General features: G+C 42.5%; 1 protein-coding gene across 1 annotated transcript in view; it reads left to right on the top strand.

Moving 5' to 3' along the window:
- The first annotated feature begins 9,003 nt into the window (after positions 1–9,003).
- KIDINS220 (kinase D-interacting substrate 220kDa) overlaps positions 9,004–24,962 on the top strand; it is a 78,640-nt gene continuing 62,681 nt past the window's right edge. Inside the window, exons 1-6 of the mRNA XM_015407442.1 lie at positions 9,004–9,204; positions 19,630–19,774; positions 21,897–21,995; positions 22,271–22,369; positions 23,573–23,671; positions 24,114–24,215. Coding sequence (XP_015262928.1) covers positions 19,667–19,774; positions 21,897–21,995; positions 22,271–22,369; positions 23,573–23,671; positions 24,114–24,215 — 507 coding nt within the window. The 5' untranslated portion in view covers positions 9,004–9,204; positions 19,630–19,666. The remainder of the gene's footprint in view (positions 9,205–19,629; positions 19,775–21,896; positions 21,996–22,270; positions 22,370–23,572; positions 23,672–24,113; positions 24,216–24,962) is intronic.

Below are 24,962 nucleotides of genomic sequence, written 5' to 3'. Positions count from 1 at the left end.
ATTCCTATTCCTTTTTATTATAATTATAAAACTTAATCCAAGGAATAAAGCTGTATCACTTTAAGGTGAGGCCCCCCCCCAAATGTATTTCATACTCAGCACTCTCATGCTCCCCTCACCCCTCAAAGTGTGTTGATATGAAAGAATTTTGCATTCCTATTCCTTTTTATTATAATTATAAAACTTAATCCAAGGAATAAAGCTGTATCACTTTAAGGTGAGGTTTCTCTTGATGTGGGAAGGTAACAGCGTTCCGTGTGCCTTGGTGTTTAGTCATGCCGGCCACATGACCATGGAAATGTCTTCGGACAGCGCTGGCTCTTCGGCTTTGAAACGGAGATGAGCACCGCAACCCTAGAGTCGGATTTGACTGGCTTTCGAGCAAGGGAACCTTTACCTTTTTACTGTTCAATATATTTCAGTGTATGACAAAAGAAGCAATAGCCCATTCAAGCGCTCGTTTTTAAACAAAGCAAGCTAATTTTTCAGATGTTTCTAGGGCTAAGACTTTCCCCCCTTTTTGATAAACAATCACAGGAAATTAGGAAAAGGAAACTGAAAGTAGTGGTCTCATAAAATGTGACACTCTGAAAATCCCATTAAATGAAAGGCATGAATCCTTGGCTATGACTTGGGCAAACAGCCTTACAAAGGTATAGGGAGGGGGAAAAGAGGAGAGCTGAGAAATCAGGTCATGTGACCTTTCCCTTAACACTTACTACAAGATGGGAGTGATTGTAGTGCTTATTTCTAAATCTACATGGTTTAGTTGTCATAGAAACCTAGTGGCTCTCACAATTTTGGAAGCGATTTCCCAGCAATGGATTAAAAAAATCATGAGGTTCATAATTGGCTTCATTAGCTTCTGACGTGCTGGGACTAGTGAAAAAGGCAAAAAGCTGGAAGAGATGACAGCACATTTTATTGGCCACAGTGAAATCCCACGCTAAACTATAGCTTATTAAACTCTGCTTTGTGATGTTCAGATACAGGCTGCTCTATAAACTGTGGCTTGATGGATGCTTAGCTAGGATTTTAAGGCATGGTTTGGCTTCTTAATTGTGGTTAGTACCAACAGTTGTTTCTTGTTAAGTCCAGAAGCACTGTCCCTTGTATACTCCTGGAGTCAGAGCTGGCAACCCAGAGCAGAAGGAAACCCTAACTACTCCCAACTCCATTCAGCTATTAGGATTGCCAGCTGCCTGGAGGGGGAAAAAAAATCCTATCCCTTTATTTGATGCTTGATGGAATGTCATTTTCCTCCATGCCAGGAAAAGCTTCAGCTGCCCATTTTCACACATTAAGCCTCTATTAAAGGGATACAAGTTCTCCAGGCATGTTGGCAACCCAGTGGACAATACAAGGGTGTGTTTGCTCCCATGCAAAATGAGGAGAGGTTCCACAAAGTGTTATTCAAGGACAGTGCACAGCTAACTGTACAAATGAGTCATGACTTGCAGACGGGTATTATTAGATCTGTATATACTCTTGCCCTGAACTTCCCTGAACTAGACTCTTCCCTAGTTTCTGACAGTAATAATTAACCTTACCCTGTTCTTGCGTTTAAAAGAGAACCCATCCTTCTGTACCTACTAGGGGCTAGATTACAGACTGAAAGCATGGTCTCAGCGTATCATACACTTGCTCCTATCTTTTGAGCTTACGTAGGTCCTCAGACTCAGGACCTCAGTGTATGCTAGGGACTCAAGGTGAATTTGGTAGCGTGCTCAGATATTCTGAGTCCCCTGTGTTTCCTAAGGCTATCAGGTTCAGTTTAGGAGAGACGAGGAGGGCACATAAACAGTCTCTACTGCCCAAAGATCCTTCAGACTCCCAGCTTATAAAACATAAAGGTTTATTTATAGGGATTAAAACAAACAGGGGGAGTTTGCACATAAAATAGACAATAGACAAATCCTAGACCCTAACTATGCTAGCTTATCCTAAACAAACGGTTTGCCGTTCCTTTCTCCCTGGAACTCCACCTCGTTAGGCTTGGCTACTTGCATTAAAGTTCGCTCTGCCAAAGCTTGCTTGCTTGCAGACACTCTTGGTCTTCTAAGCAGCCCGCCCCCGGACTATACCTCACGGTGAGCAGTTCACGAAGATCCTTGCAGCGGCTCTCAAGGCCACGTGCAGCACTCCTGGCATTCGTCAAGCTGTCGCCTCAGTCTCCTGGCTTGCTTGGAACGCGTAGATGTGTGTATCCGGCAAGTTCAGGAGCTTTCCTCCTTCATGAATCTTGATGAATTGAATTATTCTGCCTCTAGGACTGAATCGTATTCCTGGATTCCCCAATCCCCGTCCTAGACCAATTAGAGATTGCTGCCTTAACCAGCTGTTCCCATTTACCTAGGTCTTAGACATACTGATCCTGACTAAACTTACAGACACTTATTGGAGATGATCCTGCAAGTTAGTACCTCTGGCATGACACAGCTGCTGGCCATTTCTATGTATGGCTGTCACTTTCTCAAATGGACCACTATAAAACGAATGAGAAACCAGTAGCTATTTCTATAACCAAAGCCCCAGTGCCTGCAGCAGAATAAGGAATGGTAAAATCCTGAGGGGGTATAACGGGCTTCAGACTGCAGGGGAACTCCTTTAAGAAGCTACTTTTAAATACCCTATCAAACTCACAGTCATCTATGGGAGATCCCCCCCCCCCAATTAATGATGGAAGTGATTTGGAAAGCCTAGCCAGGGCCACAGTCAGGGTTGCCATTCCCCCAGTAGGGCCAGGGAATCCCCTGGTTTTGGGGCCCCCAGTCCGCCGTGGCCCAGCTGGCTGGTGGGGGAAGCCCCACCCGAGAAGCCCCCTTCTGGCGCTGCTGGCATGGGTGCGATGATGTCACCTGGGCCGAGAGTGATGTCATTGCATTTCCAATGTTGGGGGCAACACTCTAGGTTTTGGACAAAACATCATGTTTTTGAGGCCCAAAAACCCATAGAGTTTTGCCCAAAACCTAGAGTGTTGCCCCCAACGGAAGTAATGCGATGATGTCACTTCCAGGTGGTGTCATCGTGGTGTGCGTGCTTTGCACGTGCACCGGAATACCTACGGGAAGGATCAAGAATCCCACCACTGGCAGTCTATCTGACCTGGCAACCATAGACACAGTCAGTCTTGAGTGGAAAGCACTGGGTCGGTGATGGGGATACATTTTGGAAATGCTAATTCAGTGAGGGACAGGGCAGTAACAAACACTGATTTTTTAAAAACTTTTTTATTCTAAATCATGATCTCATTTTACATTGAAAATCATCACATCACAAATTACATGGATCTCCCCCCACCCGCAAAAAATATGTGTGACTAATCTGTGTTCCTAGCGGGACAATACCTCTTGCACTACAGAGCCAGTTTGGTGTAGCGGTTAAGAGTGTGGACTCTAATCTGGAGAATTAGTTTTGATTTCCCATTCTTCTATATGCAGCCAGCTGGGTGATCTTGGGTCAGTCACAGTTCTCTCAGAGCTGTTCTCTCAAGAGCAGTTTCTGTCAGGAGCTCTCTCAGCCCCACCTACCTCACAGGATGTCTGTAGTGGGGAGGGGGAGGGAAAGTGATTGTAAGCTGCTCTGAGACTCCTTCGGGTAGTGAAGGACGAGGCATAAAACCTTCTTCTCTTAAGTCCCCACCCATGCTGAAAGGCATGGCTTATATGTTGGGGGCGGGGGGAGCTATTTAATAGGTCGGTTTCCCATTTCACTGATCTTGAAAACAAGGCTGGATTTACAGAGGACTAAGATGGAAAACATTAGTAGAATGCTGAGGTGGCAGAAGGGGCTTAACACTGTAGTTGAGGGGTGCTCCCCTATGTTAAACAATACAACTCATTGCAAATAGAAAACCAGAACAGGAAACAAGGAGAGGAGGCAGAAACTGTCTTCTTGAAGCACCGCTTTTCTATCTTCATGAAGCTTTCTTATGCAACGAAATATTCAATGATGGAACCAATTGCTGGTATTCCACAGTGAGGGGTTCCAGTTTTATCCAAAACCTAGAGTTAAAGTTGTGAGTGAGCAATTTGGCTACTGCATAAATTTGTGTGAGCTGGAGGCTAAAAACCTGTGAGCTAGCTCACACTAACTCAGTTTAGAGGGAACACTAGTGCTTTCCATTTCTATCCAATCTCTTCTTCTTCTACACAAGCTACACAAGAGAGCCAGTTTGGTGTAGTGGTTAAGTGTGCGGACTAATCTGGAAGAACCGGGTTTGATTCCCCACTTCCCCACTTGCACCTGCTGATGTGACCTTGGGTCAGTCACAAGCTCTGGCACAGCTGTCCTTGAAAAAGAGCAGAGCCCCGAGATGGGCTGGTCGGACTGGGATTATGGTGCATCTGTCAAGGCAACTGGGGAAGGACATGTCTGCAATTGACCTTGCCCAGGTTTCTCAACTTAATTCATCCGATCAGATGCAAAAGGTTCTACTCACTTTTGATTCCCCAAGAATCCCTGCCCTAATACAGAGGAAGAAAAACAGATTCAATACCTGGGGAATATACTCTGTGAGAGTTTTTGAGAACTTGGTGGTAAGGCCCTTGGGGACAAAATGTAAGAGCCTGAAAATGCCACACCAGGGTCCCATGGTGGAGGGGTTGATAGAGACAACAATTCCTCAAAGAGACTCTGTAACTCAGGAGGTACCTCAGTCCCCTATGGAACACTTGTCCTCGCAACAGGAGATAAAGGGAAGTGATTGCAACTCAGAACAAATGGAAGAACAGCCAATTGAATGTCACCTATCAAATTTTGCTGAAGAGGACTTTTTGGACTCAATTGGGGACCTGTCACTAAGTGAACAACTGAAAGTGTATGAAAGATTGACTGCAACAGTAGGGAAACTGAGGAACCTTATTGGGGAAGGAGAATTGGGGGCGGGAACAACTAGGCAGGCTGAGTTTGTGGGCCATGAAGGAGCCACTCCCCAAGGCTTCAATGTAAAATGAAAGACCCGCTGCACGAGGGCGGGCAGACAGGCTTGATGTGAAATTGAAAAAAACGCTACGGAGCAGGAAACTCCAGGGGAAACCAGGTGCAAGTGCCTCGTGAGAAATCGCCCTCAGTCTAACCCAACAATTGGTAATGGATGTGCATTTGTAGACATGGTAGGGGAACTGGATCGGATTAGTACTGATCCATGACGTTTAAGGCTCCTTTCATGGAATATGGGGTGGTGGCGGTGGAATAAACAACGAGATCCAGACTTTAAAAGTTTTTTGGGCCACTCTGAGATTATACTGCTTCAAGAGACCTGGGCCCAGGCCCCAACCACCCCTAGCCTGGAAGGCTATTGAGTGTATAATGCCTTTGTCACCAAGTTCCATAATAAAAGGAGGGGCTGTGGGGGGCTTGTAACAGCAATTAAGAGAGCTCTACAGATGGAGGTGGAGCTTATTCCTCATTATTGTGAGAATTTTGGGCTGGCTCTTTTGGTCAGAGGTCCACCGTGGGGAAGCCTTTTATGTATAAATGTCTACCTGCTCCCTAATGGTTTAAGTGGGATTAGTAATGAGATGTTTTGGGAAAAACTACTTGAATTATTAGAAAGATTAGCGACCCAGCATCCAAATGCCCACCTTATTTTGGGAGGCGATTTTAATGCCAGGATAGGGTCTTTGGCCAGTGAATTTGAGGATGTGGGGGGGGGGCTAATGAGAACCTCCTTGGTGGTGGACATATCCTCCAGGATCCGAGCTGGTAGAAGATTCCTGGAGCTTCTCTCAAAGCTAAACCTGTGTGTATTGAATGGTACTGGATGGGATATTTCAAAGGGGACTTATACATATATTTCTATGCGGGGTGCAAGTACGATAGACTTTGTAGCTGTCTCATGGGATCTTTTAGAACAAATCCACTCTTTTGAGGTGACAGATGCACTACATAGTGACCATAATCCACTGCATGTAGTATTAAGTTGCTCGGAAGAAACAATTCGGGCACTCGATAAACCCAAAGGAGATGACTTAGTACATAGGAGGCCTAAATGGTCGACTAATGTTCAGAAATTAGTTCATGAGGTTCTTTCTCTTTAAAGAATTTATTTATACTTTTTCCAACAAACAAACAAACAAACAAAAAATAAAAATCCAAGTACATTCCCATTGTACAAATCAGTTTCGGAGTGTTCATTCTACATTTTTTTCAAACCATTTATACACTTTAAACCATCTTTTCTTATAAGCGTTATCATCTCTCTCTGCTAATATCATATTTAATCTGTCCATTTCTGCTATTTCGAATATTTTTTCCATTATTTCTTCTTTTTTAGGTAGTAAATCTGATTTCCATTTTTTCGCTATCAGAATTCTGCTTAACGTGAGGATATATAACACAATACATTTATCATCTGTATTTACTATATCTGGCAAGATATTAAGCAAGTAACTTTCCGGTTTAAGCTGCAGATCTATTCCTACAATTTCTTTTATCAAATATTTTACCATTTTCCAAAATTTTACTATTTTGTCACACCTCCACCAGATATGATAGTATGTTCCTACGTTATTATTACATCTCCAGCATGTATCCGAGACATTTTTATAACATTTTGTTATTTTATCCGGTGACCAGTGCCACCTGTAAAACATTTTTAGGATATTCTCTTTGTATGGTGTAGCTCTTACTAATTTCTTCTTGATGAGCTATGGGATGAACATCTCACAGGTCACGAGTAAGTACCTATCTGTTTGTTGCCTTGATTTTAATGGTGGTCACTGAAGACAAGCAAGATTCACAGCAAGGTGGCAAATGGGATGAGAACTTTAACAGCTTTGCTAGAGAGAACTGAATATTTACCTCCAGCTTTTCATCAAAAGCTTAGAATCCTGAAAGTCTGTTTTCAACATATTTTATTCCACAAATGAAAGAACTCTACTTTGACTTCTTCCTTCACTGAAAATAATATATCACAAATGATGCATTCATCTCATAATGGGATCTACTGATGGATTGTGTCATGTAAAGCAACTAAGGTTGGGAGAGAAGGCTTACTCACCGAGGACATCCAAGTGCTGAAAGGGGTGAAACAGGGTTGCGTGTTAGCCCCCACTTTGTTCAACTTGTATTTAAATGACATAATAGCTAGTTTAGAAGGTAGTGAATATATGGCCCCAGCCATTGGACAACATAAGGTTCCAATCCTTCTGTATGCAGATGATATGGTCCTTCTGTCCTTAACCAAAATTGGTTTGAGGAGATGGCTGAATAAATTCGGTGAGTACTGTAGTGCGGAAGGCTGGCAAATAAATTATGCCAAGTCAAAAGTCTTGGTTTTTAGGAAACGGCCAAAGAAATCTACCTGGAGCATTCTTGGCACCCAGATTGAGCAATGCAGCACGTATAAATATCTGAGTTTAACCTTCTCTGAAACTCTCTCCTGGCATCCCCACCTTAAAAGCTGCTACTATGAAGAATTTGGGGGCTCTACTGAAGTTCTACTTTTCTAAGGGAGGAGGCATGGTAGACCCAGTTGTATCGGAGCAAGATAATTCCAGCCATGCTATATGGATCAGAGATCTGGAACTGGGGAGATCAGATATTGTCCTCATTAGAAATAGTACAGAATAATTTTATGAGGCGGATTCTCGCCTTGCCAAGGGGTGCGCCAGTGGCATTAATGAGGGCTGAACTGGGAATTAGTTGAATGCCAGAGTCAATGTCAGAATTCTATCCTACTGGAGAAAATGTTTAGAACGACCCCAGGATTTCCTGGGGGGGGTGTTAAGTTTTAGTTTGCACCTGAAAGCCTCCAAGAGATTAGGTGACCAGTTGGCCTCAATTCAATTGAAATGTTCAATTCCTGATGATCTATTAAGGAATAAAACCCAAGCACGGGAACTGAAGGAATGGGTGTTCAAAAAGGATGGGCCTATGGATCAGGGTGTGATGGCACGTTGTCTTAGGGCACCATTATTCAAGTTTTTTTAAAAGGGATCACTGTAGGTCCCTGTATTTAGAGAAGTTAACCATCCTGGAATTAAGATCGGCTTTTACAGCTTTGAGATTTCAATCCATGCCCTCAATGACCAGGACTGGACGTTTCTTTGATATCCCTGCCCCCCCTAGACTTTGTCTTTGTGATATGGGGGAAGTTGATGATATTGTACATTATATTCTGAGATGCCCGTGGCATGAAGCCCTTAGGCTAAAGTACATCACCCCTATTATTCTGCAGGGTAATGGACTCTGATCTGAATCTGGTCAAATTTTCTCTCAGACCTTGACCAGGATGTCTCAGAATGAGTTTAGTATTTAAGCAAAGTAGAAGGAGTATAGGATTATACTGATATTTTTCTATTGTCCACATTACCATTTTATGACCTGATGTATTATGTTATGGCCTATGGCTAAGACAATAAACTTATACTGGACTAGACAAAGTGACATTTATGTCAGATCCGGCCCTCAAAACAAATGAGTTTGACGCCTCTAGGACCTAAGAGTAAGGCGTGAGGGAGGAGCGCTTCTACCGGTACTTGATTGGTAGGTAGGGTAAGAATAACAGACAGTGTAATTATGGAAAGTAGAGTGAGACGTGATGAGCAAATTCAATGGCAGTACAGAAACCGTATAAAGGTACAGGTTAATTATCGCCTGTAAAGAGTGGGTCTTACTGACGATTGGTAGGTAGGGTAAGAATAACAGACAGTGTAATTATGGAAAGTAGAGTGAGACGTGATGAGCAAATTCAATGGCAGTACAGAAACCGTATAAAGGTACAGGTTAATTATCGCCTGTAAAGAGTGGGTCTTACTGAGACACCAAGCATCTATAGCGACGGAAGCCCTTATTCGGGGGCGGGGGGAGAGGAATGTCGTGTCAAACAACGCCAGGAGGACTTTTAACACCCAAGCTTCCTCGGCCGGCCGTTTTGTTGCCTTGCGGACGGAGCCAGCACAGCCTCAGCTAAAGGGCGGTGGTGTGAGGAAGGAGTCCGGGATTCGGCTTCTTATGGAATCTTAATCGCCACTTGGTTCGTTTCGGCGAGCGCTTCGTGGCTCACGTGACGGCCGGGGAGGCGAGGCGGGCCGGCGAAAGGAAGAGGCGAGGAGGCAAGATGGCTGCCGCTCTCGGCTGCAAGGCGCCGTGAGAGAGAGAGCAAAGCTCTCTTAGTGCCACGCCCGCACCCACTTTCTTCCCCGCCACGACGTCGCCTTTTCTCTCTCTCTCTTTTGTCTGGTAGGGGCTCTCCCACCGGTAAGGATGGGGATGGCAAGTAAGGGTGGCGGTCTGAGGAGGTTTGCGAAGAGGGCGGTGGTCGTGTGGGTTAAGCTGTCAGACAAAAGGGGTGGAGGGGCTTGCAGCCTCGGGGAGAAAGCGTAGTTAATCTTTTTTGGGGGGGTAGGGGAGGGCGCGGACTCTGCTGTCCGGTAGATAAACGGGTAAGTGCTTGGTTTTCTTTGTTAAGGGCTTAACGGTGGAAGACTGTTTTTCCTCTATTCTCTCTCAGTGATGTAATTTCCGAACATGAGAATGGTTTGGGTGCTTGTTTGCAGGGTAGGTTGAAATGTTTATTGGTTGTTGATATGGTCATTTCTCCCTTCAGGAAGAACAAAACGGAGCGTGTGGTGGGGTCTTTAATGGGTGTTGAATTTTCTACGCTAGGATAGGAGTTAAACAGGATGTCTGGTCCACTTTAAAGGCTAGCAGCCTCTTATTCTGGCTGCATAAGCTTCTGTGGGTTTCAGCCTGCTTTGTCAGATACAGTGAAGAAAACGTATCTAGGCATTGTAATCTTGATTGGGTTGTTCAGACTTAAGCACAATGTGCAAGGCACATCTTGCCCCTGGGAAACTGCTCCCAAAATGTGTCTGGAAGCAGAGAATCCTTCAGGAGCCATTCCAGTCTTCTGTGCCAAAAGCATTGAGATCAGGTGTTTTGGGCTGTCAACAATATAGAAGTTCTACAGTAGAACCCCATGCTTAGTAGGTTTGCAGTACAAGTAATATAAATGGAACAAAAGTGATTGAAAACAGTTGGAAACCTGCAAACCTTTGGGGTTCAATAGAATTACTATTTTAAGTAATTTGGTGTTTCTAACATTTTATGTTAAAAAACAAACAAACCTCCCAGCATGAAAAAATGAAATTCACACATCACTTGCAATTGAAGAACAATGGATATTGCAAGTTTTAGCTGTAGTAGTAGCCAGCTTCCGTTAAGCATGTGGTGTCTGGAAACTGTTTTCACTCAATCTTGCCCGTTCCCCTTCTTACCACAAACCCTCCCCCTCCTGCATGTTTTTTGTGTATGCAGGTCCATGGCATAGCCTCTTTGTGGTCCACATGGAAACCCTGTTCTCCCTTTTTCACCAGTAGAAACTCTGGTTGGAGTCAACCCTATGCATTGCATTATCTTAAGTATTTAGGAGACTTGTCTACAGAAGCTTTAAAGTTTGTATATGTTTATATGAGAAGAGAGACTTTGGAGAACAGTTGCTAATAGTTGGAGCAGAAGATAGTGAGTTAGATGAACCAGACTTGGTAGTCCTGATACTGATACTTAAATGTGGAGAAATTAACAGGTATAGGGGAATGGATTCCCTCCCCTGCAACCTGCCTGAACATAATCAGACATTGAATGAAGAGGCCTTTGTGTGTATACATTTTGTGTGAATTATGCAACTCCTCAAGATCCTATCAGTGCTTGGAGTTCTTGGACAGGGATGGTAAGGTCAACCCTGTTTCCCCTCCACACAGCATTGTATGTTTTGTCTGCACAAGACTACTAAACCACCTTGTCTTATCTCAGTGGATAATCAGTCTTTATAGGTACTTTCCTAGCATATTTCTTTGCATTTGTCTAAAGAAAGAATGTAGAGTAATTCGTGGCTGTGCCTAAGCGGCGTTTTGGAAGAAGAAACACCAAAGACCTACAGGAAAGGCCTTCGAACTCATCTCCCCTGTTTTTCCGTACTGTATTCAACAAAAGAATTCTAGTGAGTGATGAAAGTTGGCTGGACTCCTTATGTACAGTATCATTAGGATACAGGGAAAACTAATAGTGAATTTTGTGTTGGTTAAAGTAGGGCAGTGAAAAGAGATCTGCCATGGCATCATACATTTTGGAGACTGAGAAGGAGGAATTCCACCATTTCCATGTAGATATTTGGAGTGGGCTTTCTAGTCAGACTGAATATTGGGGAACACTTCCTAAGAGAGGCTACTCTAGAGTCAGACCAATACTGTAAATGTTGTACAGATACTTTGCCTGTTTTCAGGAGTTACTGTTTTAAGGCTGTAGTGCTGAGTGTGCATTCATTGGAAGTAAGTTCTGTAAAGTCCACTTGCTGCTCAGTGTACCTTGTTTCTTTATTGAATTTTCCTCTTATCAGTCAAGGATGCAATCAGAACAGCTGGGATCATGCTGCAGGAAAGCAAGTGGAAAGGAGAAGACTTTTAGGAAGGGTAAAGCAGGGAAGGGCGACTCTGAGGTTCTTTTGCCCTGGTGTGTTGAAATGCTATCCATATGCAGCAGCTCTTCTGAAGCAGTCGTGCTCACTTCCTAGCTCACAGACAGCCACATTAACACCTAACACACCTAAGGTTGCAGTTTTAGGCAAACTTACTGGGCAAAACGTTGTATAGGACTGTCCTTCTGATAAAGATGTATGGCTTGAAGCACAGGCGGGCTTTGCATGTGCTTTTGGTGTTGTATACAAATGGTGCTGATTTGGAAGAAAACTGGGAAGAAAGAGAAATAAGTGGTGCAACCAACACAGGTTCTGAATTCATAAGGGATGACTTAAAATATAGCAAAATGTAAGCCTTCATTGTGAAAAGTTACCTAATGCTGCTGAAGGCAGCCATAAGTTAATGGAAATTCAGCACTCTGTGGGTTGATGATGCTTTGGCTTATGAATAAGACTGCATCATCAGAAAAACTGGAAAATCATGAGGTTTTTGTGTTGGACAAAAGCAGAAGTCTTAACTGTAGCACTTAAACCTGAAGTGCACACAATGGCCTGCAATCTAGCCGGCTGTTAATATGCACACATTGAGCTGCATATGTACAGTTCCATTTTTAAGGTCTACCAACCGTTTTTCAGTTGCACTCATAGGGAATGACATGATGTGAAAACTGCTGATAGAAATATCCAGTCCGCATGCTACTGAGACTTGAGAACAGATGGACCTGGATGGCAAATAAGAAGGCATTGAGATGTGGTGGCTGTCTCTGCCCTTGAACTAACTCTTTATTCAAATGTATTATCACTACAGAAACTTTGGCATATAACTCTTGTGAAACATCACTGTGTCTGTAGACTTTGGTGTACCAATTGCTAGTGTGACATTCTGCTACCCCATCCCTATTAGAACTTTTCTTAGCATCTCTGCATTCAGTGCAGAGAGGATTTTTATGTTGGCTGAGTCTTTTGTATCCTTAGCTAGCCACTTCCTGACTCGTAACTGGGTGGATTTTGTAACTTGTGTTGTAACTTTGCCTTTAGGATGGCAGTGCAGAGCTTTGTGTGATGGCATCAGGGGACTCTTGTGGAGAAGCATGAGTAATGAGGTTGTAGCGGCAGGGCAGACCTACCAGGATCCAGGCACAAATGTTGTTAAAACTACAGGTTGGATCAGAAGAGCTTGCAGTCAAAGTAGAAGGGTTTTAAGTCCTTGCATCTGTAGAAATGCTTGTCAGGATCTAAACCATGTGTAGGATATTTTTGGTCTGTTTTGCATGTTTTTTTAAAAAAAAAATCTTTGATTTTGTGTGTCTGTGAATTATAAAAATCATTATTCTATAATGGATGTATGGCACGTTATCACTGATTTATGTAACAGAGTGTTTTGTCAGTCATTTTTGTGTTTAAGTTACAGGCTTAATCAGCATTTCTCTTTTTCTTCATTCAGTGACATAATTGTGCAAATAATTCTTCATTTTTCTCTTGAAAAAACCATCCTTGGACCTGGCCAAATTGGTGAACTACCGGCCGGTCTCCAACTTGCCCTATTTGGGCAAGATAATAGAGAGGGCTGTGGCCATACAGCTACAGGGCTTCTTGGATGATGCTTCCATCTTAGACCCCTTCTAGTCCAGCTTTCACCCGCGTCATGGGACGGAGACGGCACTGGTCGCCCTCACGGATGACCTCCGGAGACATCTGGATTTGGGCACATCAGCAGTGCTGTTGTTGTTAGACCTGTTGGCAGCATTCGACATGGTTGACCATCAGCTACTGATCCACTGCCTCGCCGACATCGGGGTCCAGGGGATGGCCTTGCAGTAGCTTGTCTCCTTTCTCCAAGGTCGGGGACAAAGGGTGGCACTGTGGGGGATCAACTATCCCAGAGGCACCCGCTGGATTGTGGAGTGCCTCAAGGGGCATTGTTGTCTCCGATGGTTTTTAACATCTACATGAGCCCCCTTGCCCAGATTGCCCGGAGACCTGGGCTGGGATGTCACCAATATGCAGCTGACACCCAGCTATATCTGCTGTTGGGCAGTCAGTCCGACTCCAAACCGTTTCTCAAGAGACATGTGAGGTGGTCTGGTACTCCCATCTCTTTAAGGACCTGCCATCGTTTGTTGTGATCCACACAGTCAAAAGCTTTAGCATAGTCAATCATACAATCATATAAAAAACCCCAACAGTTAAAACAGATACAGATTTACAAAGTGCTGATAGCAATTAATAATTATCCAAGATGGCTCGCTTTCAGAATAGATGTCAACTTCCCAGATGTTGTTCTGCTTGTGATTTCCTGTGGTGTCGGCTCGATGTCAAGACCAAGAGTCAGGACTCTATAGCAGTGGCAACTCCCTAAGTAAACACCTGGTGGAAGAGCTCCGCCTTGCAGGCCCTGTGGAAACGTAACAGATCCCGCAGGGCCCTGATCTCTTCCGGGAGCTCGTTCCACCAAGATGGACACCTTTCAGAGAAAGCCCTGGCCCTGGTTGTCGACCTGGCCCTGGTTGTCGACAGCCTGGCCTCCTTAAGACTTGGGAGGGCCAGTGAGGACTAAGGGCCTGGAAACAGATGTGCAGGTGGAACAAATGATGGCATTTTACAGTAAAGTTCAAACTGGTTTGGAGGACATTCATGTTCAAAAAGCAGGGTATAAACTTAATTGAGAAAAGGTAACATCATGGAGGAGTAAGTGCAGTTTTTACACTCTGGGCATCTTCGTCCTACAGATGATTTAATTCACTGAGATTAAATGTGGAAAGATGATTTAAAAAAACCTCCAAACAAAATTGAAGACCTTAAGAGAACACCGAGACTTAGGTTTATAGTTAAAAGTCTGGAAGGTTGGTTGTAAGAGTTGAGCTTGATCCCTCTAAAGAATGAGACTTGTTTGTTTTAGGCAAAGTGCAAGGTTTATAAACACAACTTTGTTATCTGCTGCCTCAGCACCTGGACTTTCTGCCCTTTACGTTTGCTGTTTTGTTCAACTTTCTGCATTACCTTAGAGTTGGTTTTCTTAGGGACACTTCATATATTATGCAAGACCAAATGATCTACTACTACTACATGCACGTGTCCTGTGAAGTTGTCAGCTATGAATGATAGCATGTGACACATGCACAGTTCATCTGTGTACACATAAAATGTACAGTTCATCTGTGTACACATAAAATGTAACATGACGTGTGTTCCCGAGACCTGTTCTACACATACAGTAGGATGAGGGGTAGAGTTCTGCTGAGGTGAAGTTGATTGTGCAACTTCAGGCTACAAGTGGGTTGCCTGCCTCCATCCTTTGTGTATCTTTCATAGTGCAGTCAGTGCCTGTGCACCAGCCCAGTGCTGCACTGCTGCCTTGTTAATAGGTTGGAGGCAAAACTGCTCCCAGGTTTTGGCAGGATGGGGGTGGCTGCATACCAGTTGCACATCTGTCTGTCCTCATACAGCTATAGCCTTAAACAGAAAATAAAATAGTAAAATGAAATAATGCCTTACTTGATATTCTACTGCTGCTGTTTGATTACTAGTTGCACTTGTGCTAAAATAAACCCTCAGTTTGAGGGTTCTATGGGGCAGAACTTGGAATGAATCTTGCAATAATTAAAAGAATAAAACATTTTTACTTTTTACTTACCATCGTATTATGTAACAAAAGCATAGATCTTAGTAACACAACAGAAAAGTGATATAATTAACTTTCCCCTCTTCACAGCTTGCCACCCCCAAACCCATCTATTTTCTCTTGTTGGTGGCCCAAGAAATCTCCAGCTGAATCCTCCATGCAAGTGTAGTACAAATTAATATCCAGTCAAAAATAGAAGATTGAAGTCAAAATGAGGAGGAAGTTCTTGTATTTTATTGCAATGAAATACGGAAAACAGTTAGGCCAAAAGACCCATCAAAACTGACTGCTTTCTGAGCCCAACCAGGAAATACATGAAGTTAAATACTTAAAATGACATCATCATATCATCATCATGGGAATAATATTCAAAGGGCATAATTGGTTACAGAAACTTAAACAACATTTACATCAAAATTCCCTTATTGGTCAAATGGAAGAAAGGTGTGCCTATGCAATAGCGTCACATATTTACTTGACATAACCTAAGTCATATCGGCCAAGGCTTGTTCTCACCCAAACAAAAGTGTTGTTCTCTGATACCTAGGAAAAGATCCATTGTGACCCAGACACTATGCAGTTATAACCTAAGCAATTAGAACCATGAACATTATATCTACTTTTGTGCTAAAAGAATGTCTCCTGTGTCTTGTCTGTTAACAGCAACTAGGAAAAATCCCCCTTGACCCACAAAGAAGAGAGGCCTTCTATATACTAGGCCTTCATTATATTCCAATAAAACATTAGATCTATAATAAGCCTATAGTATCCAAAGAAATATGAATAATCAAAGAAAGAGTAAAAATCCATATAGTCCCATCTCTACTACACAAGGGTCCCAAATGAACCCCCCATTAGATAACACAGCCCTTAAACAAGATGTTAAGAGCCTATGATTAAGGTTCAAACTCCCCAGCAGGGCATTCTTGCTTCCCCCCTCTACTTTCCACAAATACTGCATCCTTCTGCATCTAGAGGCACCACTCCTTCATGGTTCATTCTGTTACTAGCTAGAGGTTACACTAAGACTCACAAAATCTCATACCTTAGGCCAGGGGTGGACAAACTTGCTTAATGTAAGAGCCACATAGAATTTTATGTAAGCTGCCCTGAGCCGGCTTTGGCTGGGAGGGCGGGGTAGAAATTTGAGGAATGAATGGACATCTGATGTTTGAGAGCCACAAGACATGAACAAATATTACACATATGTTTTATTGGAAAATATACAAATTTGCTTTTTATTAACATTAAATGAGACTGCTAAAAATAAAAACAAAAGGGGTAAAATGATATTGATAATGATACTTGTCTAATGATATTTATTTATTTGATAATGATATTTATTTGTCTGAAAGAGAAAGAGGTGGAAAGAAAGGAGAGAAAGAAACAGAAACAAAGAAAGCAAATGGATGGAGGGAGGGAGAAAGAGAGAAAGACAAAGAAAGCAAATAGATCAGGGAGGGGAAGGAAGAGAGAGAGAAAGGAAGGGAGAGAGAGAAAGAAAGGTGGAAAAGGGGGAAAGAAAGCAAATAGATGGAGGAGGAAGGAAGGGGGAGGGAGAGAGAGATGGAAAGAAAGCAAAGATGGGCGGAGGGGGGAAGGGAGAGGTAAAAAGAAAGCAACTTTGACTTTAAATGTGTTCTCCACCCCACTCCAGCAGGCTTGGCTTGGAGAAGGGACTTAAAGAGACAAATGCCTTCTCCAAGCCGGTGGGCAGGGCTGTGCGGCGGGGGCTTGGAGACCGCCTTTTCTCAAGGAAATTGTTTGATTTTGTCGGTATTTGTGATACTATTAATTGATTTGCTATCTTATCCGCTACTGCCATGTCCCAGCACTTAGTAGCCCACTGGTTCACAGTAGGTGTTTTGACTTGGTTCCAATTTTGAGCTATTAAAGATTTTGCTGCTGAAAGTAGTAATGATGTTAATTCTGATGTTTGTTTGGTTAGTGATAGAGACGGCCAGTGGTTAAGAAGTACTGACTCTGGTGTATTTGGGATGGTACGGCTAATCATCTTAGAGATTTCAGTAAGAATGTCATTCCAAAACTTAAATATTTTAGGACACACCCACCAGCAGTGTAAAAACATTCCTTTTTGTCCACAACCCTTCCAGCATTTTGGGTTTGCTTTACATTTACAAAGAAATAAATGATTAGGTGTTAAGTACCACCGAGCATAGATTTTAAAAGATTGTATTTTTCTACAAGATTATTAGACTTAAAAGGAGCTCCAAATAGCATTCCATTGCTGTTCATTGAGTGGCACCACACATTCTTTCCCCCAAGTCATTTGAACAGAGAATTTTTGTTTCCATAATTTGTCATTAGAGACCGCCTTTAACTTTAAATGTGTTCTCCAAGACTCCTGCTGTTGTGCTGGCTTGGCTTGGAAAAGGGATTTAAAGAGACAAATGCCTTCTCCAAGCTGGCCAGGAGGGGGGCTTTGAGAACGCATTTAAAGTTAAAGTTGCTTTCTTTCTCTGCTTCCCCCCCCACACACACATCAAGCCTACCCAGGGAGGGGAACACTGTCTGGGGTAGGGAAGACAGATCTGGGGAGGCATACCTCCCCTTCACTTCCCCAGCGACCCCGCTGGGACGATATGTGTGAAAGACTTGCATTTTGGCCACCCCTGCCTTAGGCTTTCATGTGGCATACTTGCCAACAGGCCATGCCTTGAAGATTGTGCATTTTGGAGAAGCTTTAAGGAAGAGCATTCTTGTTTGGTGATGGGTTATGGTTTGTGTAAGAACTGTGAACAGAATGATGTTGGAAAAGGGATTTTTGCTGTCTCCCATTTCACGGCATCGCCCCCTGACCAACTTGCTCTTGAGGGCTGGGGGGGACTCTTAGGGATGGTTGTGGTGAGATGCAGCACTGGGGTCTGCAGCCAGAAAGAAGAATTGGTAGAAAGTGCCCCCCCTTCTGCAGCTTGCTTCGTTTGCAGTTATGTAGTAGCCAACCCTGTGTTCCAGACTTGTATGCCTTACTTTATATTTTCCCATCACATTTTAACATGATGAAAGCTTCAGAAAGACTCTTGGAACTCTGTGCAAAGTCATGAATTTCTTTGCTGCAAATAACTTATTTTCATATTACTTAGCCTTTTAGAACTGTATTTTTAGTCCTATCTTTCCTAGCAGATTATTGAGTGAAACATCCCCCCCCCCATATTCTGTTATCGGCAGATTGGCTGTCTCTTGGATTTAAACCAGAGCTCTCCCTGTTAGAGAAAATATTTCAGTGACTCAGCAACAAGGCTATCAAATAGTGGTTCGAAATGTGCAAAATCAATCGTTTACTCCTCTCACTAGAAAGAGGTCTGTAGTATCAGCGGGAGTGTGCTTATGGCAGTGGCCCTCAAATAATTACTCAGTAGTAGAACTAGGGTGGGTGACCAGCTGTTTGTCCAGGGACAGCCTAAACAGGGTCATAAAACATTCTGTTTTCATTTTGAAATTATTAGATTGACAGGTGAAAAATCTAGCAGTCAGTTTACTCAAAGGTTTAGTAGAATGGCAGAAAATTCCTCACTCATTCTCAAGCAATCCTAGGTGTTTGGGTATTTATCTCTCCAATTTGGTTAAAGATTTCTGAGGTACCAGCACAGAACTGGTACTTACTGTGCTGCTACTGTTTTCAAAATCTCTGCATGCCAGTAATTGAGACTTTAGTTACAAACTTTGTTTATATAGTACTGAACTAGAAGTCATATTGGGATATTTCTGAATGTATCTTCCCAGCATCTTTTTAAAGAAGAAAAAGCAGCCAAGTGGAACCCCAGTTCACATTGGGGCTGTGGTGTGTGCGCAGGGAGGGGGGAGTGATAAACTTTCTGAACACCATCTGTTCTATTATAGTGCAGGAAGAGGGAAAAGGACAGGTAAAAGGAATCTGCTGTTTTTCCCGCTTTCTCTTCTGAGTTAACAACAAGCTTGGAAGGAGCTGATTTTGATTAGCAAAACTGAATACTGGGAAAGGGTTTAAATTCCTGAATTGTGTCCCCCCACTTTAATTTGGGCCTCAGGTGGTTGCTGTTCTGCTTTTAAGAACTGCTGGGGAGGAGCCATTCACATCTCTCTGAAAGCATCAACTAGTTTGGCCTGCTGATGAGTTAAATGCTTCATCTTTTAAATGTCTGTATGGAAAAGGCAGTCTAAATATTTTATTTCGGGCAAGAAAATAGCTGTTTCTTTGGATTGGTTGAACTCTTTTTACAATGCTAATTTTAACCACATGGTCCTCTTGTTCTAACAAAACCTTGTCTGACCCACCTAAGCCTTGATTTTTCTATTTTTACATGGTCTGTCTCTTAACCCATCCTTCTACTCTGTAAATTCATGAGTATCATGTCTGTTATTTATAATAAAGATATATATATTTTTGCTTTCTGGCAGAACTGTGCATTGCTTCTGTTTTCTTTCTTGCTCTGAGAACACTTTTGGTTGCAATCTCAATAGTATATAATAGGGGGAGGCATGGCACTGGGGTATCAGAGCAGCAGGAACTTGGTGTTTCCTGTAGTATGGAAAGCTTGACAACACACTTTGGTTCAAGAGACTAAAATTGTCTCTCTTCCCAATACAGATAAGCAGCACTAAGGAACCTGATCTTTTATTCCAAGATGTCAAGTCTTATGTCTCAGAGTTTGGTGACATATGTGGAAGAAGAAAATGTTCCTGCATTGAAGGCATTTCTTGAGAAGTGCAAAGATGTAGATGAGAGGAATGAGGTAAGATAAATTCCCAAGATTACTTAGAAAAATGTTGAATGCCTTTAACAAATAGGCATCTCTTGAAGATCTGGGCTGTCTTTGGGGCATGCTATGTACTTTTGGAAAATGAAATAAATGATGGGCCATCCAGTTAACCTTGATGTTCTTGAAGTACATTAAAGAAAATTGATATTAAAGTGGTAAGAGCCTAAGTTTTAGAGATATCAGTTGTCTTTTGGTGTTTTCTGGTTGATGCAATGTTGGCTTTTTTTAAAAGTTTGTTTATTTTAGATTTATAGTCCGTCTTCCTGTTTAAAGTCATGTAATGGCATTTCTTTACAGCAATGAATTAAGATGATGAGCTGTCCTACATATATATGCAGGTTTCTGAAATAGCACAGAAACATGTGCCAAATGTAGGTGGTGGCTTAAAAAAACCTGGGGTAGATAAGACGTATTGAGCTTTGATACAGTTCTTTGTCAGATGCTAACTTGTGTGACTTAGACCATCTTTTGACCAAGTGCCCCATGTACGCAGTCCAGTGCTTTTTGGAGGAGCAAGGGTTCAATGAGTTAAACTGTGAATACTTTCTACATCTTTACGTGCTGTATGTGCCATGAAGGTTGTAATTCTAGTCACTTTTGTGAATAAATCCAGTTAGTCTCACTAGGAATGATTTCTGAGGAACTGTGTAAAGGTCAAGAAGCTTGGTCTCCTATTTATCTATTAAGAGCAGGGGTCTTGTTGTAGAAAAAGAGCTGCCGGAGCTCATTAGCATAACTCATTAGCATAACTTATTTGCATATGCCACACCCCCTGACATCACCGGAAGTGACAGAAGGCCACACACCCTGACATCACCGGAAGTGTGTCAGAAGGCCTGGCTACTTACCCTCCTGCTTCATCCTCATTCCCAAACGGAATGAGGATCGAAGCAGGGGGCGGGGTAAAGAAGGGGGCGGGGCTTCACCACGTGACCGCCCCGCCCCCTAGAGGTTCTCTTCCGGAGCTCCGTACCTGAGAGCTCCCCCCCGACTAGAGCCCTGATTAAGAGTAAAATGCTTCAGTAAACTGCATCTCTGCTTCTTTCACCTCATCTGTCCCATTAACTGTAATGGAATAATTCTCTTATTTGTTTTTGTAATTGAGGAAGTGAATATTTGTTTTGGATTATGACCCATTTCCACTAAGTAATATAAAGGTCATGTGGAATTTACATTAGTTATATTTAATTTGAGAAATTATACATGTATTAAATCAAGTGATGAGTTGCATATATGAAATGGCCATCAAGGATCAACATGTGCAAATGGAGCGAATATGTTTTCATGATGTTGCATAGGTCTTTTGCAGCTCATTTCAGGGTTGAGCTATTCAGAATATGTCATTCTATGGTAATTTTTACAGATTTCTTTTCTGTTACTGAGCTGCAATTTCAAAGATATACAGCGAGAAATGTATTTTTTTTTAAATGGGCACCTGCAGGATTCCCCCCTCCCCTGGGAATAAAAAGTCTTGAAATGTAGTACTTGCATTTCATTTAAAAAATAATGCTGTGTTTAGGAGACTTGCTATGGTTGCCTCTTGTTTTTTTTCCATGTACCATGCTGAAATAAATTATAACATCAAGTTAGGGCTGCCAACCTCCAGATGGGGCATGAAGATCTTCAAGAATTACAACTAATCTCCATATTACAGAGAGAGTTTTCCCAGAGGAAATGGCTCCTTTGGAGAGTGGAATCTATTGCAGTATACCCCAGTGAAATCCCTCTCCAGTCTCCAGTTTGGTGTAGTGGTTAAGAGTAGCAGACTCTAATCTGGAGAACCGAGTTTGATTTCCCACTCCTCCACATGCAGCTGCTGGGTGACCTTGGATCAGTCACAAGTTCCCTCAGAGCTGTTCTCTCAAGAGCAGTTCTCTCAGAACTCTCTCAGTCCCACTTACCTCACAGGCTGTCTGTTGTGGGGAGAGGAAGGGAAGGAGATTGTAAGCCGTTCTGAGAACTTAGAGTGAAGGGCAGAGTAGAAATCCAATCTCTTCTTCCTCTGTAAATTTTTCGGCATTATACTCCATCAGTCCAGATGCTCTTAGTTATCTGTCAGTTTTACAAACACTTACAATTTTTTGTGTATTTTCAGAATGGACAGACTCCATTGATGCTCGCAGCTGAGCAAGGCAATTTAGAAATTGTCCAAGAATTGATAAAGAAAGGTGCCAACTGCAACTTGGAAGATTCAGTAAGTATGGAGGTTGAACCAGTCCTCTTTTGCTGTGTGTTTCCCGCTCTCATTCTGTTGTCCGTACTACTTTGCACACTGGATCATACTTTACCTGTGTCTCTCCCTGCCACCTGCAATCAGTCATTATTAATAAAGTAGTGCAGGATTTGTGAATTGCTTCTTCAGAGATTTCATTCCTTTATGAGTGTTGTTTCATTGCAGCTGGCACATTCTCTTGGTATATGACCTGCTTTCAGTTACCAACTGAATGCTAATTTCATTTTCTCCTTTAGGATAACTGGACAGCTCTTATCTCAGCAGCTAAAGAGGGGCACACTGCCGTTGTGTCAGAGCTACTTAACTGCAATGTGAACTTGGAACACCGGGACATGGTATGATATCTTTGACTTTCACAGGATTTGTGTATTTTAAGCTCCCCCCCCCCCCCCCAAGTAACACATGAGATCTAATTGTGTTGCTGCTTTTTTCCTAATCAGGAGTGATGTTATATTTTTAAGATGAACATTGTATCTGGTACCTTTTCTCCAAAGTTGTGAAAGTTCTGTTGTTTGAAGGATTCCTGAAAGCTGAGGATGCTTCAGAAGCTTTGTGATTACTTTTCATTTAGGAATGATTTCAGTAGTCAGGAAGTGGGAAGTTTTAGCACACCTTTCCCTGCCTTGTCTGGTGTTCATTGTTTACAAAACCATTCATGAGCTTTATGGACCTGATGATCTAGAAGCTGCATCATGTTACCCTTGAATTTTTGAATTACAGATTTTATGGATATTTATTAAATCGATGGTAATAGATACTGATAAAATGGTAAGCTAGGATAACTTCTGTGACTTCCAGGTGGTCAGCCGTGTTGATCTGAAGCAGTAGAACTCTAAATTTGTTCTTCTATGACTTCCACGGTTTTAGCTAAAATACACATTATGTGGGAAATATGTGAAGAGGATCTCTCGGTTTCTTTAAAATCCTTACTAGCAATTAGAGGGAGCTTGGATTGGGACCCTAGTGCAGGAAAAGAGTGGTCTAACCTTTTCTGTCTGTGCTGTTTCCCTGATGGAAATTGTGCGTCCACCAGAGTGGCTGTTTTCTTGACTGGAGACAACTTATTAATACCTTATGGGTATGTTTGTGCTCTCCTCTCCCTCTGCTGGGGAGGGGCAGTTTGCATCAAGGAAAATGATTTGTGGGAGTAGGTTAGATGCATCAGGGTCTGGATCTGAATTGCGCCTCCCTGTTTTCTATTAGCCTTAAAAATGGAATTCAACACAAGTTTTTTTTTTGTGGGGTTGCATTTGTGTGTGTCTGTGTGCGTGCCCCCATGCTTGGAAGTCATGGTGACCTCTCGCGACACCTACTGGGGCAAAGAGGACATTCAGAGAAGTGGTTTGATAGCCTGCCTCTGGCCTTGAAGATTGTATTCTCTGGAGGTCTCCCATCCAAATACTTGCCAGGGTTGGCCTTGCTTAGTTTCCGAGATCTGACGAGATCGGGCTTGCCTGGGCTATCCAGGTCAGGGCAGAATTCAACACAATTTTAATTCTTGTTTTTAAAATTGTATTATGATTCCCTGTGTCTCATAGGGTGGCTGGACAGCTCTCATGTGGGCATGCTACAAAGGCTGTACAGAAGTAGCTGAGCTGCTTCTTGAAAAAGGAGCTAACCCAAACATCACTGGTCTGGTAAGGTTATTGCATGTTACACTTGGGTTGAGATGAGAGGAACTCTGAAGTTAGAGTAGTTAGGTCTACTAGAAATAAGTCCAATGTTATTGAATGGGGCTTTCTCCTATGACAGTGAGTTTAGGATTGTAGCTGTAGACTACTATATAAGTCTGAATCATGACAGTTATTTAAGAACATATTTAAATGGTACATGCATTAGAGGAATTCCGAATTTTCATTGTCAGGATCTGTCATAGAAAGCTAGCTGTCTGCAATCTCATACTTGCATGTCATTTCTAGTGCTTTCCTTATAAGTGAACTGGCTTGTCCACATTAGAAGATTTTATATTAGAAAACTGACTGACCTTTCTGCCTCGTCTAGTTGGTAAATGTTTCAAAAAAAGGAAAAAGGGGTATACTTTTGTTTTTTTAACCTTTTAAACGTCTTTTCTTTTTCAAGCAATACAGTGTCTATCCCATCATTTGGGCAGCAGGGCGGGGCCATTCTCGCATAGTACAACTCCTGCTTCAACATGGAGCTAAGGTCAACTGCTCTGATAAGGTAGGCTAAACTGCTGCTTTCTTTAAATTACAGACTGAACTCTGGTACCTTCAGAAGTTAAATTTATTCAGAATATTATGAAGTTTAGGGCCCTGAGTTGTAATTATTAACAGGAGCTGGGACTGTCTGCAGCAGAGAAGTTGTAGCATTAGAATGTAACACTCCGGTTTATGGTCTTTAAAGAAGAAGAAGAAGAGGAGGAGATTGGATTTATACCCCGCCCTTCACTACCCAAAGGTGTCTCAGAGCGGCTTACAAACTCCTTTCCCTTCCCCTCCCCACAGCAGACACCCTGTGAGGTAGGTGGGGCTGAGAGAGCTCTTGACAGAAACTGCTCTTTTTCACGAACAGCTGTGCCAGAGTTATGGCTTTGCCCAAGGTCATCCAGCCAGGTGCAAGTGGAGGAGTGGGGAATCAAACCTGGTTCTCCCAGAGTAGAGTAGAGTCCGTGCACTTAACCACTACACCAAACATACTTTGCATTCAAGTTATTTAAAAAACGTTTGCATAAAGCCATCTTAGAGTCCTTTAGGCAGTATAGCTGTTTTGTACATTTAGTGCTTCAGCAGCCTATGCAGCTAAAGCTGGTTTCTGTGCTCCTAACACTTCATTTACATTTATTTATTCAGAACTTTTTTGTGTTGTCTTTTCATCCAGATCAGGGTCCCAAAGGCTGCTCAGTTCAGGATCTCAAAGTCAAAACATTAAAAAATGTAAAGTACATCTATTATAAAACAATAACATCAG

Source organism: Gekko japonicus, unplaced genomic scaffold, assembly GCF_001447785.1.
Source record: "Gekko japonicus isolate JY-2015 unplaced genomic scaffold, Gekko_japonicus_V1.1 scaffold436, whole genome shotgun sequence".
In the NCBI taxonomy this organism is placed as follows: Eukaryota; Metazoa; Chordata; class Lepidosauria; order Squamata; family Gekkonidae; genus Gekko; species Gekko japonicus.
This window is presented reverse-complemented; position numbering and strand designations above follow the sequence as displayed.